This window comes from Crocuta crocuta, unplaced genomic scaffold (genome assembly GCF_008692635.1).
Source record: "Crocuta crocuta isolate KB4526 unplaced genomic scaffold, BGI_CrCroc_1.0 scaffold69, whole genome shotgun sequence".
Lineage (NCBI taxonomy): Eukaryota > Metazoa > Chordata > Mammalia > Carnivora > Hyaenidae > Crocuta > Crocuta crocuta.
Window position 1 is genome coordinate 915292 of NW_027551576.1, and position 18884 is coordinate 934175.

Below are 18884 nucleotides of genomic sequence, written 5' to 3' on the forward strand. Positions count from 1 at the left end.
GGTTTTGGGTTTCGCCTGGGGGAAATGAGCCGGGAGGGACTCTCCCAAGGTACGAGCTGGACGTGGGGTCGGGTTAGGTTCCCGGCAGGCTCGAGGCTGCTCCAATGGGGCGGGGGCCACCCGCAGGGCCGGGCGGGGCTAGGTAGCCATCTGGAGTCACTGCCGCCGGCGGCCACAGTCAAGGCGNCATGTCTCTCAGCGGAGCCTCTGAGCGCAGCGTCCCGGCCACCAAGATTGAAATTACCGTGTCCTGCCGGTGAGCGGCCACGCTGGGGAGGGCGTAGGCACCGTCCCGGCCCCAATCGGCTGTGGGGCTCGGCGCCAACGAGAGCTAGACCCCGGGGGAGAGAAGATTTCGGGGCCGGAAAATCTCAGATTCAGACTTAGGGTAGTCGCTGGCAGGTTTGGGGAGGCAGCTTCTTTAGACAGCTCCACCCGCAAAAGAGGGTTCAGTCTGCGGGTTCAAGTGACGGGTCACGGGGATCTAGTAGGATCTGGGCCCCAGGAGGACAAAGTTCTGGGTCTAACCCTCTTTCCTGGGCCCTTTAAGGCAGTGTGGACGCGTACACAACGGTTCTTGAGCGGATATTTCCGGTGCTGTCCAGGGTGCTGACAACGGGGGACCTCCCTTCCCCCCCAACCCCCACACATCCCCACCCACCGCTGGGTGTAGTAATGAGGGAGGGAGATGCGATTTGAGCCCCATGCCTCCCCGGGGTGCCGAACTCGGGGCGGAACCCACCGGGGCAGAGTCGACGCACTCGGCTCCAATATGACCCACCCTCCTTCCGTCTGTCTCTTCCTCTAGGAATTTGCTGGACCTCGACACCTTCTCCAAGTCCGACCCCAGTAGGAAGCGCCGGGGACGGGAGGGGGAACTGGGGTCCGGGCGCGACTGAGGGACGGGGAGGGGTTCCAGCCAATCTGACATCCTTCCCTCCCCGCCTCCACCCTTGCCTGCAGTGGTGGTGCTTTACACGCAGAGTCGGGCCAGCCAGGAGTGGCGAGAGGTGAGCCCTAGAGCCCTCTCTGAGCCGAGAGCCGCCCCCGGGGAATCACCTGCCCCCTTGCAGGTCCCGTGCTGACTCTCCACCCCCTCTCCAGTTCGGACGGACGGAGGTGATCGACAACACGCTGAACCCAGACTTTGTGCGCAAATTCGTCCTCGACTACTTCTTTGAGGAAAAGCAAAACCTGCGCTTCGATGTGTGAGCCCTGCCGGAATCCCGGGTTGGACCGACCCCCAACCTGGACGCAGGAGAAATTCTGGCAGGCCCCTCCCCGGCCCAGACTCCCAGCCTGACTCCTCCACCAGGCCCTTTGGTCTCACTCTGAAGGCCTCTACTCTGGTTTTAGCTCATTCCCGAGGTCTAGCTTGGTCCGGCCCTTAGGTCAACTCCAATCCAGTGCACTCCCCAGAGCTGGTTGGGCCCAAAGCTTTGCTCCCTAATTTAGCTCCGGCTTCATCTAGGCCCCGCCCCTGCTATGACCCCACCCTCACCAGGCCCCAGTCTTGGCCTGGCCCCAGGCCTCTCACTCTGTGACCCTGATTCCTGCCCGAAAGGAGATCCAGATTGAATTCGGATGCAAGGTCACCCCTCCTTCCACGCACAATTTTAACCAGGATTCAAAACCTGACCCCTTTTCCTGGCTCTCTCCCACCAGCCCTGCCTTATGCTGGTTGCACTCTCTTCCCAGGTACAATGTTGACTCCAAAACCAACATCTCCAAACCGGTGAGCAAGCAGAGCATCCCCTGGCGGCCTGGCTAGGCACACAGGAGGCACTCACTGTGTTAAACCCTCCTTAGAATCCGTCTATCCCTCAACCCCAACTCTACCCTCTCGGGCCCCAAACCCACCCTCCCGGCCTTCCTCTCCTGCCTCTGCCTCATGACGTCGTGCCTGTGCATTTTACTCACTGTCGCTTTTCCTTCTCGGCCACCTTTCGGACATACAGAAGGTGAGGCTGAACAGGGCTGGTTTTGAGATGGGGAGGTGGGTGTCTGGAATGGAAGGTGGGGTGCGGGGTGGCATTGCGGAGAGCAGCTTAAACTGGCAGCAGGCCCAAGCAGCAGAGCTGGCCTAGGGACGCCTCCTGTAAAACACAGACAGGACGATGCTTCTGGCGTCCTGCCACCTTGGAACACCCTGGTCCAAGCAGCACTATCACCAGGGCTGGGCTGGGACTCTGCATCCCCAGCCCCTCCTGGCCTTCTTAACTCCATGTCCTGGTGCAGGATTTCCTGGGACAAGCATTCCTGGCCCTGGGAGAGGTGATCGGAGGCCAGGGAAGCCGTGTAGAGCGATCCCTCACGTGAGCTGAACCAGAAGGGGTGCTGGGGAAGGGTGGGTGCCTCCAAATTTTCCTCCCAAAGATGCTGCTGACCCAACAGCAGTGGAGGCTGGGATTCCCCCTGGTTGGGACCTTTCAGTGGTCTCAGGCCTGACATGTCTTGTTTGTGATCTCTCTCTCTCTCTCTCTCCTCACTCTGTCCCTCTCTTCTCATTCTTTTTCTAAGTCTGATTCTACCTTTCAGATCCACTTCCAAACCCTTTTCCTCCAGGAAGCTTCCCCTCACTAAATCAAGTCCCCTGGAATTTCCATTATATTCATTATACTAAAAATTTATTAGCATGTTTTGTATGGCATACCCTGTGCTAGGCACCAGGGACTTATTCGTTCCATAAATACTACTGGGCATATACTCTATGTCAGCCACTGTTCAAGGGGCTTGGGTTGTAATGATGAATAAAACAAAGGTTCCTGCCCTCAGGAAGCTTATATTATAGGAGGGGGGAGAAGCTGTACAAAATAGACATAATAAATAAGTAAATTATACATTAGAAGACATTAAGTGCTATGGAAAAAAGGCAAAGTAGAGCAGAATTAGGACTGGAAATGCTGGGTGGGTGGGAACCTGCAATATTCACCAGAGCACTTGAGTAGGCTTGATGGAAAGGTAACTTCAGAGCAATGACCAGGAGGAAGTAAGGAAGTGAGCCATGCAGATATCTGGAGGTGGAAGGCACAGGAAGCTGCCCGTGCAAAAGCCCGATATGCTCAGAGAGCAGTGAGGAGGCCAGTGTGGCTGTAGCCAAGTGAGCAAGGAGGAAGCGGAGGGGACACTGGGGAGTTAACAGCCTAGGGCCTCGTAGCTGCTGTAGAGACTAGGTTTTACTCTGAGTCGGGAGTCACTGGAAGGCTCCGGGGAGAGGAGCGACATGATCTGACTATGTTTTCAAACAATGAAGCTGGCTGCTGGATTGAGAATAAACCTTGGGTGGACAGAGGTAGTAGCAGAGATCCTATTGGAAGACGATTAGAGTGATCCAGGGCGGTAGCAGTGAAGGAGAGAAGTGGTCAGATTCTGGATATAACTTGAAAGGGGAGCCGTCAAGATTCCTGACAGACCGAATATGGATGTGAGAGGAAGGGGGGAGTCAAGGATGACATCAAGGCCTTTGGCTTGAACACCTAGAAGGATGGAGTTGCCATAAATGAGATGGTTAAAAAAAGGAGACTAAGAAGGAGCATTAATGAAGTAAGAGGACGAAGAGAAGGGGGTATTATACCGCAGGCACAGTGAAGGTGGTGTGTTGAGGAGAGCGTGGCCGGCCACGTCAAATGCTGCAGGTCTGAAGTTCTGAAGGAAGAGGTGGGGGTGACAGGCTGGTTGGAGAGGTTTAGAAGAGAACGGAAGAAAGGAATGAGAGTCAAGGAATCTTTTAAGAGGTTTTGCTGCAAAGACAAGAAGAGAAAAGGAGGAGGGGTTAGCAAAGGAAGTGAGGTCAGAATAGGTTTGCATTTTTCACATGAGAAAAAGTATACTACATTTGTATGTTAATGGGAATGATCCAGTAGAAACTGAAAAATCGACATAATAATAAAAAAAAAAAAAGATTACTGGAATGGTGTCCATGCACAGGCAAGAGCGTGTGGAATGTAGCACACAGTGGAGGATAAATAGGCACATGGATGGTCATTTATAGCAACAGTTGCGTGGGTGAAGATACTGGAGGCAAGGTAGGTGTGGTGGGAGGTCTGTGGACATTCTCTTCTGGTTGCTTCTGTCTTGTCAGTGAAGTAGGAAACAAGGTCATGGGCTGAGTGAGGATGGGGGAGGAGGAGGCTTTCCACGTTGGAGGAGAGAGGAGGAGTTGAAACTGCCATCTAGCAGAGCTGGCGACTGAAGTATGACTAAGGACCCTCTTGAGGTTTGTGGTCGTGCTTTAAAAGGAGATCAGTTAGGGACACCTGGCTGGCTCAGTCAGTAGAGCATGTGACTCTTGATCTCGGGGTCATGAGTTCAAACCCCATGCTGGGTGGAGAGATTACTTAAAATAAATAAATAAAATATCTTTTAAAACGGGACCAGTTAACAAGATTTGTATTCTCCTCTGGCCGTATTCAGTTGCACAGGTGCAGTATGGCTTAGGCAGAGAAATGTATTGACATAGGGCTGCGGTTCCGCCCAATAAGTATATTGAAGTGACAGAAGAGCAATGGATAAGGGGTAGGACGCAAGGGGGTGATCATAATAATCATCGACTGGAATTCACACTGGGTAAGAGGGGTGAGGGAAAACAGTAAGGAGGCAAAGAACAGAGAGAAAGTGGAGGATCAGAGACGTGGTCCTGGATGTGCAGGTGAAGAGTCCCTGTATTCCTCACACTCTGTCTTTTTAAAGCACAGAGTCAAAGATCGAAAGAGCCAAACAAATGGTTCAACATTCATGTTAAAAACAGGGAAAATCACACAGCAAGTTGAAGTCAGGACTTAAACCCAGGATACTCCTGACCTAGCTTTCCCTCTGCCATACTTTGGATCCCTTTGGGGAATCAGGGTTCACAGGCCCATATCAGCAAGTCCCCAGACCACATAGATACCCAGGCAAGTTGGGGATGGGTTTCCTGGTATGTGCCCAGGATGCATGGAAGTGTCCCTTATTGGGTCAGGAGAGGATAAGGCTGCCCTTGTCTTTTCTATTTCACTCTTCACATTTATTTCCGGCTTCAGAAATCACAGCATCTTTGATCTAACCGAACAGCCCTTTGCCTGTGTCTCGATAGAAATTCCTCTCCCTCATTCAGCACTGCTACATCACACTCTACTTGCCTGTTGGCTTTGACATTCCACTGGAAGACTCTCTGAGGGCAGAGTCTAGCAGAACTGGAGAGTACCGACTGGCCAATTCATCCTGGCCTAACACAGTGCCTGGCATATAGTAGATACCAAGGTTTGCTTTGAGAAATAGAACCGCTTCATTATCAATAAAGCCTCCCAACTGCTTGTCCTTCCATGTACTCATTCATATCTTTTCATAGCCCTGAGAGGTGGGAATGATTCCCATTTCTTAGAGGAGGAACCTAGGACCCCAAAAAAAGGGGGAAATAACTTACTCAGGATTCTAAATTCTATGCCTTTCCCAAGCTACCATTATAACATGTCCACCTAGGCCAGAGCAGCCCCTTCCTTACAGACCGTAGACCCCTTCCCAATCAAAGTCAGGGCCTCCCTCCCTCCCCCCACCAGGAACAACCCCGGACAGAAAGGAATACATTTAGGGGACTGTCAGTAAATTGCATATTGAATCCCTGGCCCACTCAATCCCAGACTGGCTTCCCCAATCTTCATTGCCTACTCTCCCTCCCCTCACAAAGAGGACTTTTCTGCTTCCAGGGGTGTACCAGGCAAGAAGTGTGGGACCATACTGCTGACTGCAGAGGAGCTTAGCAATTGTCGGGTCAGTAAGGGCCATACGCTAGACCCACAAAGCTCCCTTCTCTCCCCACCCCCTTTAGCGGACTGTGTGAAGCTATGAACAATTTGGATGTCAACAAGTCAAACTCTGCCCCTAGGACATTGCCACCATGCAGCTGTGCGCAAACAAGCTGGACAAGAAGGATTTCTTTGGGAAATCAGACCCCTTCCTTGTGTTCTATAGGAGCAATGAGGATGGCACGTGAGTCAATGCTTTCTCCAGTGGCAGCCACCCCTCCCCGGCGGTGACCGTGGGCCCATCAGGGCTCTTGGGCTAGATGTGGGGCAGCGTAGACTCCACGAGGACCGGAGCTCAGAATTCACTCAAGGCAGAGGACAAAACGTGTTTAACAAGTGGGGAAATCCCAGGAATCTCAAGAGTATGAGGACCTATCTCTGGGCTCACTCCGACCCCCAAGGCAGGTGCCAGTCTCTTGCTCTTCCCCAGGTTCACCATCTGCCACAAGACGGAGGTTGTCAAAAACACACTGAACCCTGTGTGGCAACCCTTCAGCATCCCCGTGCGAGCACTGTGCAATGGAGACTATGACAGGTGTGCTTCAGCGTAAGCTAAGATTAAGGGAACAAGGGCATGAGAATGGGGTTTCGGCCCCTGGAATAGTGCAGAAGTGTTGACAGTTTTGGAGGATCCTGCTTGGTGAGACAGAGCTTTGGGCATGGAGATAGGTAAATGGGGAAGCAAACAGATGGCCTCATAGGTAGACAGGAGGGTGGATGGGTGGATGGGTAGATGAAAGGGCAAATGAGCAAGCAGATACATGGATGGATGGTCAGATGGATGGACAAGCTGGTGAATGGATGGATGGGTATATGGATGAGTGTGTAAGAGGCTTGGTGTGCAGGTATAGTGGGAGATGGATGAGCGGATAACAGATAAATGGGTAAGTGGACTGATGGGCAGATCAGTGGGTGGACAAATGATGGATGGATTAAGGATGAATGAGTAGATGGATGGGATATGAGAAATTGTTAGATGGCTAGAGAGGCAGAGGGATGACTGAAAAAGCAGAAGAACAAATAGAGTGAAAGATGGATTGATGAATGGGTGGTAGATGGATGGAAGGATCATTAGATGAACTGTTTGCTTAGTAAGTGTAAAGTAGGTGAATCGGCTGACCACATGAGCTAATAAATGGAGAGTATGAAAACAAGTGAGTGCGTAGGTGGAAGGATGGATGGGCACATACATGGGTGGCTATGTAGACGAATGGATGATCAGATGGATAGATGTCAGATGGTTGGGTGTTGGGTTAGATAGATGAATGGACAGACAGATGGATGCTTGCATACATCAATAAGTCATTGAATGCCTGGATGTATAGTTACACGGGTAGATAAAGATACGTGTTAATAGGTAATTAGATTGACAAATGAATGAGTAACTGGGTAGCTAGATGGATAGGTAGATGGTTGTATGGACTGCAGCATAGCTATATGGACATATAGGAGGACTCAGGCATAGTAGTTAGGAACAAAGTGTTTGGAACCAGGACGCCTGGGTTTTAAGTTTCAGCTTAATCACTTACTAGTTATGGTCCTTAGTCAAGCTATTCTCTTGTGTACCTCTTATCCAAAAATAAGAACAATAGTACTTTAGGGAATGGCTGTTAAATTAAATGCGACAATCAACGAAAGTGCTGATAACAATGCCTAGAATATAGTAAGACTCAACAAGTAGTAAAGAAGAGTAATAGCAAGGGCGCCTGGGTGGCTCAGTCAGTTAAGCATCCAACTTCGGCTCGGGTCGTGATCTCACGGCTCAAGAGTTCAAGCCCCACATCGGGTTCTCTGCTGTCATGAAGCCCACTTTGGATCCTCTGTCTCCCTCTCTCTCTGCCCCTCCCCCATTAGTGCATGCTCTGTCTCTCTCTCTCGAAACTAATAAACATTTTAAAGAAGAAGAGTAATAGCAGTACAAATAGCAGTAGAAGAAATCGTGGCAGGAGGTAGTTGGGCGCGTGCACGGGCTGATGAATGAATAAGTAGGATGGATGGACGGATGGGAGGAGAGCTGAAGGAAGAACAGATGGGTGTATGGGAGGCTGGTTCGTGTGCGGGTAGTCAGTGGGGGTGTGTCTAGGATTTATTGTGCACACCTAACCCACGTTAATGTCCTGCATTTCAGAACAGTGAAGATTGATGTGTATGACTGGGACCGGGACGGAAGGTAGACCTGCCCCACACAGTACTGTCTTCTTCTGTAGTTAATTCAAACAGCTTCCTGTGATGTGTAGTACAATCACCAGGAACCCACAGTGGCCTTGCGAGTCAGGAAATGCTGCTAACAGATGCCGGGACCTTGAGTACAACTGATCTCAGCTGCCTCTTCCCTCATTTCCCTAAACTTGGCCTCTCTTCTGGCCCCAACCCCAGTGCCCTGAAGCTCAAGTAGAGACAGGGGATAGTGGGAACAAAAGACCACTTTCAGGGCTGGCTGCAAGCCAACAGTAGCTGCTGCTCACCCACCCCTGGCCTCTCTGCAGCCACGACTTCATTGGTGAGTTCACCACCAGCTACCGGGAGCTGAGCAAGGCCCAGAACCAGTTCACAGTGTATGAGGTGAGAACCGCAGCCTTGTCCAGGTTTCCCAGGCCCTCCATCCCAGTGTTCTCAGTCTGTAGCTCTTTCTCTGTTTCCCACCATCACTGTTATCTTCTTCACTCAGGTACTTAACCCTCGGAAGAAATGTAAGAAGAAGAAATATGTCAACTCAGGAACTGTGAGTGCTCCCTAAAGCTCTAGCCCTCCCTAGATCCTCTGTTTCTATTCCCACTGACACAACATGACAAATGTTGGGGATACAGGAAGGCTGTGGGCACAGATTACTTGGCTATAGTAATGTTGGGCACAAGATGGCACCATTTAAGCTTATCTTTTGTTTTCTCACTTGAGGAAAAGTGTTTGGACTTTACTGTTGCAGAATTTTTTTTTTTTTTTAAACTTAAGTTGTATTTCCCAGTTTAATACACTTTTGGAAATCCAAATCCGTTTCTGACAGCTTCCTCTGTTTTGCCCTTTCAGAAACTGGACAGGGTGGGGGAGGGTGGGGCAGGAGGTGGAATCATGTGCCTATCTGCTTTCTGCCACCCGACGGCCCTCTCCAAAGTGGCAAGGCTGCCTCTCTGTCCCACAGGTGACGCTGCTCTCCTTCTCTGTGGACTCTGAATTCACTTTCGTTGATTACATCAAGGGAGGGTGAGTCACAGGCCAAGTTCTGGGCTGAAAGCCCAGCATTGAGTTACTCCCAATTCTAAGCCTCCGTTGCTTTTTTATATATGAATGTTTAGGGTCCACAGAAATATACTTTTAAACACTTGGCAAACTATGAAGTGCTCTGTAAAATGCATAGTGTTGCCCATCTTAGTTCTCCTCATGGAAGTGCCTTTCATCCCTAGCATCCAGTCCCCCTAGGCAGATCCCAGACCAGTGGTCTTCAGAGATGACCCCGGTAATCTCACAGGGATCCAGATAAAAATCATAGCCAGGCAAGAGGGAGAGGCCAAGAGAGAAGGAAAACCCAAGTAGACCAAAGAGAACATTCCACTTGGTTCAGTAGTGGTAGGCAGGCCTGGGTAAAGTACTTTGCTTCTCTGAACCTCACTTTCCTCCCATGCAAAATGGAGAGGTTAATTACTACTTCAAGGCTATAGTAAGGGTTAAGTCACACAAGTTACATAAACTTGTCACACAGTAGGCATTTAATTCTGCTACCCAGTGTGTGTTCCATGGACCAGCAGCATCTGCATCACCTGGGGGTTTGTTAGAAATGTAGAATTTCAGGCTACACCCAGACCATCCAGATCAAAATCTGCATTTTAACACTATCCTCAGGTGATTCGTATGCACACTAGTGTTTGAGAAATCCTGATACAATAAGTGTTAATCCCTCGTATGCACACTAGTGTTTGAGAAATCCTGATACAATAAGTATTAATCCCTCACTTCTCAATCCACCTACTTCCCCAACAGGACACAGCTCAACTTCACAGTTGCCATTGACTTCACAGCTTCTAATGGTGAGGCATGGATGGGGGAATGGGGTGTGGAGGAATTCTAAGGAAGTCATTAGAGGTTGGCCTGGATTCTAACCTGGGGATAAAAGTTCACCTACTCAGGAAGCCCAGGCTCGAGGCAAAGCCCAGCCAGGTTGGGACAGGAGTTTTGGGGGGAGATTATTTGGTGTAATGCAAGGGGGTGGCAGAGGGTGCAGGAAAATAAGTGGGTAAATAAGTCAAAAAAGTTGAAACAGAGATACCTCAAGAAGTGGATGATTACATTAATGGACAGGAGATAATAGGGGTGTAAGGAGAAATGAAGAGATAAATGACTGGGTGGGTAAACAGATGAACAAACCAAGTAGGTAGATGGATTACGGAGTGAGTTCAATATGTTGGACAAGCGGATGCGTGACTGGGTATGCGGGTGGACACATGAACAGATGTTTAAATTGCAGAAATAACAGGTAGGTAGATAGGGTAATGAATGAGTATACAGGTGGGTGAATCCATATGACGACAGAATGAATGGAATGAATAGGAATAAATGGATGGGTGGTAGTTGGGTGGATACTGAATAAGAGAATGGAAAGGCAGATGGATAGAAGAAATGGACAGATAGATTGAAAGATGGATTATATCCAGTGGATGGGAGAATGGGTATGTGGGTAAGTGGATAAATTAATGGATAGACACAGGGGCTGGTGGGTGGATAGATGGGTAAATGAATATATGGCTGATTTGGCACAATAATGAGGGAGTGCAATGGGTAAAGAGTGGGTGAGTGGATAGGTGGTTGGATGTATACGTCAACAGGTAAATAGATAAATGACCAAGGTGGCCACGAGGCTGGGGGGGTCCTGTGTCTCTACAGGGAATCCTCTGCAGCCCACCTCCCTGCATTACATGAGTCCCTACCAACTCAGCGCCTACGCCATGGCCCTCAAGGCAGTGGGAGAAATCATCCAGGACTACGACAGTGACAAGCTCTTCCCAGCCTATGGCTTTGGAGCCAAGCTGCCTCCAGAGGGACGGATCTCCCACCAGTTCCCCCTGGTATAGTATAGGCCAGAGCCTAAACTCCATGCCCTGGCATCTGACTCACTCAAGTTGGTGAATTTCTCCTCTTCACATTTCTTCTAAGGGTCAAGTACCTGCAGAGGACCAGGAAGCTATGAGAGGGTGACAGAAAAGGGAGGGGAGCAGGGCTGGAGTTTTGAGGGGAGCATGAGAGAACTGGAAAAAAGTAGGGATCAGAGCACCCCTGGGTATACCCTGCATGGCTCCTCCCTGACAAGGCATCTTCCCTGACAGAACAACAATGATGAGGACCCCAACTGTGCAGGCATTGAGGGCGTGCTGGAGAGCTACTTCCAGAGCCTGCGCACAGTGCAGCTCTATGGGCCCACCTACTTTGCTCCTGTCATCAACCAGGTAGCCAGGTAAGGGAACGGGGTGCAGTGGGGGGAATGAGGGGACCCAAACAGGGGGCTGAGTCCCTAAGGATAGTTAAGACCACTCTTGAGTGAACCTGGGCTTTGGGGAAAGGATAAAAGTTTCAGTGCTGACCAGGCTCTGGTATAAAGAGGTTAAGTGCCAGGGCACCGGGGTGGCTCAGTCAGTTAAGCATCCAACACTTGATCTGGCTCAGGTCATGATCTCATGGGTTTGTGAGATTCGGGCCCCCATCAGGGTTCTCTCTCTCTTCCTTTCTCTCTGCTCCTCCCCCACTCGCAGGCTTTCTCTCTCTCAAAATAAACATTTTTTTAAATTGGATAAGTTCACCTCTTAAAAGAAAAAGACTCTCTTGTTGACTAAAAAATAGTAAGTGAACCCTATGATATGCTGAACAGAGGAGACCCAGCTAAAACAAAATACCTCAGAAAGCTTGAAAGTAAAAAGAGAGAATGCAAATGGAAGGATTTCAGGGATATTTATATGTCTGTACACTTCCCTTTTCCCTATAAAGATTATTTATGTAATTCATAGTGAAGATAAGTTTCTTTTAATTATGAAAGCAACATAACATTGCTGTAGAAAATTTCAAGGATGAAGAAATGAAAGAAGAAATCACCCAAAATACTGCCCATGGGAAGGTGTATATGTACGTAGTTCCTGACAGTGTTTTCCTTATGAATCCATAACTGCTGTCAAATTATAGGTAGGGGAACCTAACCTGACTGGCTCAGTCAGAAGAGCATGCAACTCTTGGTCTCGGGACCATGAGTTTGAGTCCCGTGGTGGGTGTAGAGATTACCAAAAAAATAAAATAAATAAATTACATGTAATATTTCACTACTGATTTTTTTTCACTTAATATTGGAGCCTTGGCATATTTTTTGTTATTAAACAGATTTCTTAATATTATCTCAGTTCACTAACTCATTCATTCAATCAACATTCAATAAAAAGTCAACGTGGCACGAATGTGGGCTGTGGAGTCAAGCAGGCTAAGTTGATACAGCTGCTCTACCACTCACTAGCGTATGGCTTTGAGCAAGCCCCTGAACCTCTCTATGCCTATTTCCTCAATTGTAAAATGAGAATAATAATAGTAATATCATGGCGGGGGAAGGGGGCACCTGAGTGGCTTAGTCAGTTGAGTGTCCAACTCTTGATTTTGGCTCAGTTCATGATCCCAGGGTCGTGGGACAGAGCCCTGTGTCAGGCTCTGCATGAAGCCTGCTTAAGATCCTCTCTCTCCCTCTGCCCCTCTCCTCCGATCGTGCTCTCTCTCTCTCTCTAAAATAAAATTTAAAACACATTTAAAAAATAGAAATATCATAGGGTTTTTGTGAGGGCTAACTAAATTAATATATGTCAAGCACTTAGGGCCCGCCACATAACTGCTATAAGTGTCAGCTATTACTGTTACTATTATTATCATTATTACTATTAAAAGGGCATTGCTGTGGGGCGCCTGGGTGGCTTAGTCGGTTAAGCGTCCGACTTTCGCTTAGGTCATGATCTCGCGGTTCGTGGGTTCGAGCCCCGCGTCGGGCTCTGTGCTGACTGCCAGCTCAGAGCCTGGAGCCTGTTTCAGTCTGTGACTCCCTCTCTCTCTGACCCTCCCCTGCTCGCGCTGTCTCTCTCTCTCTCCTAGAAATAAATAAAAAAATATTTAAAAAAAAAAAGGGCATCGCTGTATGCTCAGTTCTCCGCTGGTGCGCTAGAGACTCACAGATGAATCAGATCTAGTCTCTACCCTTAGGAGCTCCCGCCCTGGTGCAGGGGACAGAAATATAAATAAATCATTACTTTCCATAGGCCGGAGCTTCCCAGACTTTTCCAGCAAGTTGCCTGTTGGCAAAGGCAAGTGATTGCTTCACCCAGGGGAATCTTAGGGGTACAGCTGAAAGCAATCAGGCTGAGCATGTCTTTAAAGTCACCATATTTATCTTACAAATTCATGCAAATTTTATATTCTCCTCTTGTCGTGTCCGCGTTTGCTTTAATTTGGAGAGGGAAAAAGGTGGGTTTTTTAAATGTCTATTTATTTTGAGAGACAGCGTGCCTACCAGTAGGGGAGGGGCCGGAGAGAGAGGGAGAGAGAATCCTAAGCAGGCTCCGCATGCTATGAGCACAGAGCCTGATGCAGGGCTCCATCTCACAAACTGTGAGATCATGACCTGAGCCGAAATCAAGAGTCAGACACTTAACCAACTGAACCACCCAGGCACCCACCCCCCCCCCCCAAAAAAAAGATGATTTAAACGTACTTCAGTCATCTAGCTTTATCCACCAGATCATACGGTAGAATGGATGTCTCATGTGTCCTGTAGTCTTGGGTTGCCCCTGGACACAGGCTGGTACCCTCATGGGTGTGAAAACCCACCTGAAAGGGCTGACAGCCCATCTTGGTTGACAGTATCCTAGAAGGCAGAGGAAGAAGAGGGTATAACCTAGTCTGAGAGATCTACTTTTGGAGAGGACTGCTCAGCTTGGCAAGTTGGAGTTTATAAGGGAATACAGAGTAGGCCTGGCAGGAGGAACGACATAAGCGAGCAACACAGTCATCAAGGGGCAAGCTCAGGAAACAGTGAACAGTGTATTTATGACCGGAATATGCAGTATATGGAGGAGCATCCAAAAAACAGGCCAGGAGTGGAGAGTGAAGGAATCAAGAGCTCAGGGCTTTTGGTTTAGTTGGGTTCTTCTATTGAGCATTTAAGATGTAGCCTGGATGAAAAAGGAACCTAAAACTTAATTCTATTTAACTTAATTAAATTTCAGTGGCCATATGCGGCTAGGGGCTACCTTATTGGATAGTGTAACTCAGTCCTTTCCAACCCACACAGAACCTTTGTGCTCTCCGAAGGTCTTATTTTTCTGATATGTAAAATAAGAAGACCGAACTAAAGGACTTCTGAAGTCCTTTTCAGATAGAAAAATCTTGGATTCAAAAATTGATGATGAGAGAAGGAAAAGGAGCTTGGAGCAGTTTTTAGACTGGCTAAGGACCCAGCAGCATAGGCAACGAGAGGTGGTCAGCAGAGGGGAGAAGGAAGAAAGAAGAAATGGGCGAGAAAGGGAAGAAAGGCCTTCAGCTTTTGGTCTTGCCCTTGTACAAACACTAAAATATTCCTAAGAGCTGTCAGAGCCCTGTGTAGTCTGGTCCCTGCTCCGTCTCAGCCACGAGGTCCACTCTGCTTCCCTCACTTTCTGGGCTCCAGACAGAGTGGGATTCCTTTAGTCCCATCACAGGGGCCTTGCCTATGCTGTTGTCTCTGCCTGGAATGATCCCCTCCTTCACCTAACCCCTCCTTCATCTTCAAACATTGTTTCCTTGGAGCACCTGGGTGGCTCAGTCGGTTAAGTTGTCTGACTTCGGCTCGGGTCATGATCTCATGGTTCATGAGTTTGAGCCCTGCGTCGGGCTCTGTGCTGACAGCTCAGAGCCTGGAGCCTGCTTCGGATTCTGTGTCTCCCTGTCTCTCTGACCCTCCCCTGTTCATGCCGCCCCCACCCCCCACCTCTCTCTCTCTCTCTCAGAAATAAATAAAACATTAAAAAAAATTTTTTTTTAAAAACATTGTTTCCTTAGAGAAGCTTTCAGTGACCTCCTGGACCATGTCAGGATCCCCTACTAGATACTGTCATAGCTGTGTCCCTTTCCATCACAGTGCTCATCACAAGTGGTATTTTATACCTATTTCTGTGATTCTGGGATTAATGTCCTCCCTCCCGGGGGCTGGGATGAATTTGTTTTTTCTCACTGTGTGCCTCTAGTGCCTACCCTAACCCAGGACCTACCACAGTAAGTTCTCCGTGAGTGTTACTAGAGGGCTGTCAGGCAGGCATCCAGGTCTCGGGAAGAAGCATGAGCTTCAGAAACCCCAGTCCCTACCCACTGCCTACACACTGGCTGTGAAAACTTTAGGAGTAGGCAGCTCTCTTGGCCTCTCTGGGATTTCAGCTGGATTCTGATCTTGGACTCTCAACCAGGGCTGCAGCCAAGATCTCTGATGGTTCCCAGTACTATGTTCTGCTCATCATCACTGACGGGGTCATCTCTGACATGACGCAGACCAAGGAGGCCATCGTCAGTGTGAGTCTAAGGAGGAGGGCTTGCCAGGGAGGGTCGCTGTTAATAACTGTGAAGGGGTTGAGATTTTATCCTACTTGCAAGTTAACAAATTAGTCTACCAGTTTCATGAATGTTGGCAGAAGACACAAGAGTCCTGAATCAGAGACAAAGGACTTTATTCTCAGCAATAGCAGTAGCTCAATTATCATCATTTGCTCTGAATCTAGGTCCCAATTCCTCCAAGATCATGTTAAGGGGGCCAAATGACAGCTGCACCCACAATGGGAGATATTATAGGATAGAAACCCTGAATTTAGGGTATCTGAATCTTTTTTAGTGGGCAATAAGCATGCCTACCCTTTGTTCCAGTGTGAGATACTTTATTATAAACTGAATAGTAAACAAGTCTGCCCTTTGCTCCAAAGGAAGACACTGTTTCTTTCAAGGCTATTTGATATACAGACATCCTGGAAAAGATAATCTGGAACAACGGAAATCACTGCCTCTGCTTGCAAGATGTGCAGAAACATGATACATGCACAGAGAATTGTCCCCAACAGTTACCTCCATTGTTATGACAGCTCACCCCAACCATTCAACTTCTTTCCCTCACAGGCCTCCTCACTGCCCATGTCTATCATTATTGTCGGTGTGGGACCAGCCATGTTTGAAGGTGAGTTGGATGGAAGGGTGTCCATGAGTGAGACCAAGAATGGAGAAAATAGGGGAGGATCTGGGCACCCAGGCCTGCCTCACATAAAAGAGAAGATGGATGGTTGTGTTAGACCTTGACCAAGTGACAGACCTTCTCTGAACCTACCTCCTTATTGTAACTGAGGCTGTTGATATGAATATTTCCCTCCTGATATGATATGGAGAATAGAATGCGTGAGAAGGCAAAATAACAATTCCATAACAATGCCTAACATTTGTTAGGACTTTAATACAACCATTAAATATTCTCATGAGACTCCAAAGAGGAGCTAACAGGGAAGGGGGTAGATTGGGTTGGTGTTGGAGAGGGCAATCAGCTGAGGGGTGTCTTCTCTGCAGCAATGGAAGAGCTGGATGGTGATGACGTGCGCGTGTCCTCAAGGGGACGCTATGCAGAGCGGGACATCGTTCAGGTAGACCTGACCAGGGAGAGGAAGTCATGGAGCCAAAAGGCACAGTGAGAAGGAGAGGCTAAGTTGGCAGCTACTCTCTTACTGCCTTCTTGTTCACCTATCTTTCTCCCCCTTACTCTTTCAGCCTTCCTGCATTCTTTGAACATACTCTTTTTGAGGAATAGGCAGGTTGCTACAGCCACTGTGGATCCATAGTATAGGATATCCCCAAAGCCCCTGCCCTCTAGTGAAGGTAACCAACAATAATCACACAGCTAAATATTTCATTAGACTATGATAAGCGCTCCAGAAGAACAGCAAATGCCACTATGAGAGCTTATAACAGGGACTGACTTACTAGGGTAGTCAGGAAAGGCTTCTATAAGGAAATGACATTTGAGCTGAAACCTAAAGGGGGCAGAGAAGCAGCACATGCAAAGCCCCTGAGGCCCAGATGAATCAGCCCAAACATGGAAAAGGCAGGAGGCCAGGGTGGCAGGATCCCAGTAAGTGTGAAGAAGAGGGAGCCAAGGCCTTGCTGGTCATGGTGATGATTGGGAGTTTTGTTCTAAAAGACTGGAAAGTTCTTGGCAGATTTTACAGAGGACTGAGATGGTCAGACTTGCATTAAGAGGATCTCTGCTGCATGGAGGGTTGACTACAGCAGGTACTGTTAGTGAGGAAGCCTCTGAAGTAGTAGAGAGAAGATGATAGATAGGAATCTGGACAGTAAGGATGGAGAGAAGAAGCAGGTTCAAAAGATTAAGAAAAATTTACAAGAGTTTATGCTTTGATCACATGGTGATGGGGAGTGAGGAGGGCTTCAAAGATAACTCTGTTTTCCAGCTTGAGGAACTGAGTGAGTGATGGCCCCATTGACTGGGGAGGGGAAACCTAGAAGAGGAAAAGATGTGGCAGAAAGGGCCAGAATTCAGTTGTGAACACACAGGATGTGAGGCATCTAAGACAAGTGAATGGAGATATGATACGGGCAAGTAAATACGTGGCTCTGGACCTTAAAAAAGAGGCCAGGGCTGGATGTATAAATCTGGGAGTCATAGAACAGTTTTTAAAGTCATGGAAGTATATGAAATCACCCCAGAAGAGAACTGAGAGAAGTGACCAGGTCTAGAGGTCAGGTAGTCTCAGGAGGAAGGGGGTTGGAGGGAAGAGCATCCAGAAGGGAACAAGAAAGTCTAGAAGAGTGTGGTATGTCAAGAGTGGGATGTGTTTAGGAAGATTATGGTCAAACGTAATGAAAAGCTAAAGAGAAGTCAAGCAAGATGAGGAGTGACAATTATTGCCCACTGGCTTGATTTGGGAACATAGGGACTATGACGTTAGCAAAAGCAGTGTCAGTACTGCATGAAGCCAAACTGGATCAAGTTGAAGGTGAATAGAAAGTGGGAAAAAAAGGAGGTGGGAGAAAGTAAATGTGGAAAGAGATAATGTGATATTTGGAAAGAGATGTTAGGGGTCAAGGAGGAAACCTCCTTACTGTTTCCCTTCCTACTCCTCTCTTCGCTGGCCATTACCCACACCTGATTGTCTGTGCCTGTCTCAGTTCGTCCCCTTCCGAGACTATGTCGACCGGTCCGGAAACCAGGTGCTGAGTATGGCCCGACTAGCCAAGGACGTGCTGGCCGAGATCCCAGAGCAGCTGCTGTCCTATATGCGCACCAGGGATATCCAGCCTCGCCCTCCACCTCCAGCCAACTCCAGCCCAACCCCAGCTCCAGAACAGCCCTGAGGAGCCCACTTACTCTAATAACTAGCAGTCTGCCTGCCTGCTCATCCACTGCTTCTGCTGAAAGCCAGAGGCGGCTGGAGCCCTGGACCTCACTGAGGCTAGCTTGGAGGGTCAGAGCTGGCTGGTCGAGCCCTCTGCCCCCTCACCCACAGAAGGGCCTGGCACTGTCACCACCTCCCTGCCTTCATGCCAATAATAAAGCTGATCTTTACTCCACTTTCGTCTCATGGTTCTTGGGGAAGGAGACTAGAGGACCCAGGACCTGGGGCCACACCAAGAGAAGTGAGCAAAAATAGCTTCAGTTAAGGTTCATCCCCATCCTAACACCCCTCCATCCAATCACTTCTTCAGACATTATTCAACACTTTAAGAAATGAGGAGTGGGGCACCTGGGTGGCTCAGTCAGTTAAGCATCCAACTTTGGCTCAGGTCACGTTCTAACAGTTCGTGGGTTCGAGCCCCGCGTTGGGCTCTGTGCCGACAGCTCGGAGCCTGGAGCCTGCTTCAGATTCTGTGTCTCCCTCTCTCTCTCTGCCCCTCCCCTGCTCTCACTCTGTCTCTCTCTCTCTCTCTCTCTCAAAAACAAATTAAAACATTTAAAAAAATGATGAGTGAAACTTTGTGCGTGTGTGGTTTTTGGAGGAGAGGCCCATAGTTTTTGTCAGGTTCTCAGAGGAGTTCCTGACCTCAAAAAGGGTCAGCTTTACAATGACTCTAACGTTG

At 48.6% G+C, this 18884-nt stretch overlaps 1 protein-coding gene across 1 annotated transcript; it reads left to right on the forward strand.

The window, feature by feature from the left end:
* Positions 1-188: 188 nt before the first annotated feature.
* Positions 189-18377, forward strand: CPNE9 (copine family member 9). The gene is made up of 20 exons (XM_077751554.1): positions 189-256; positions 809-849; positions 964-1010; positions 1105-1208; positions 1699-1735; positions 2239-2315; positions 5682-5745; positions 5861-5964; positions 6211-6315; positions 7909-7950; positions 8267-8342; positions 8449-8502; positions 8917-8978; positions 9753-9799; positions 10653-10834; positions 11093-11220; positions 15224-15326; positions 15921-15978; positions 16359-16432; positions 17976-18377. Exons 1-20 carry the CDS (start codon positions 189-191, stop codon positions 18159-18161), a joined length of 1659 nt encoding a protein of 552 aa, XP_077607680.1. The 3' UTR covers positions 18162-18377.
* The last annotated feature ends 507 nt before the right edge of the window (positions 18378-18884 follow it).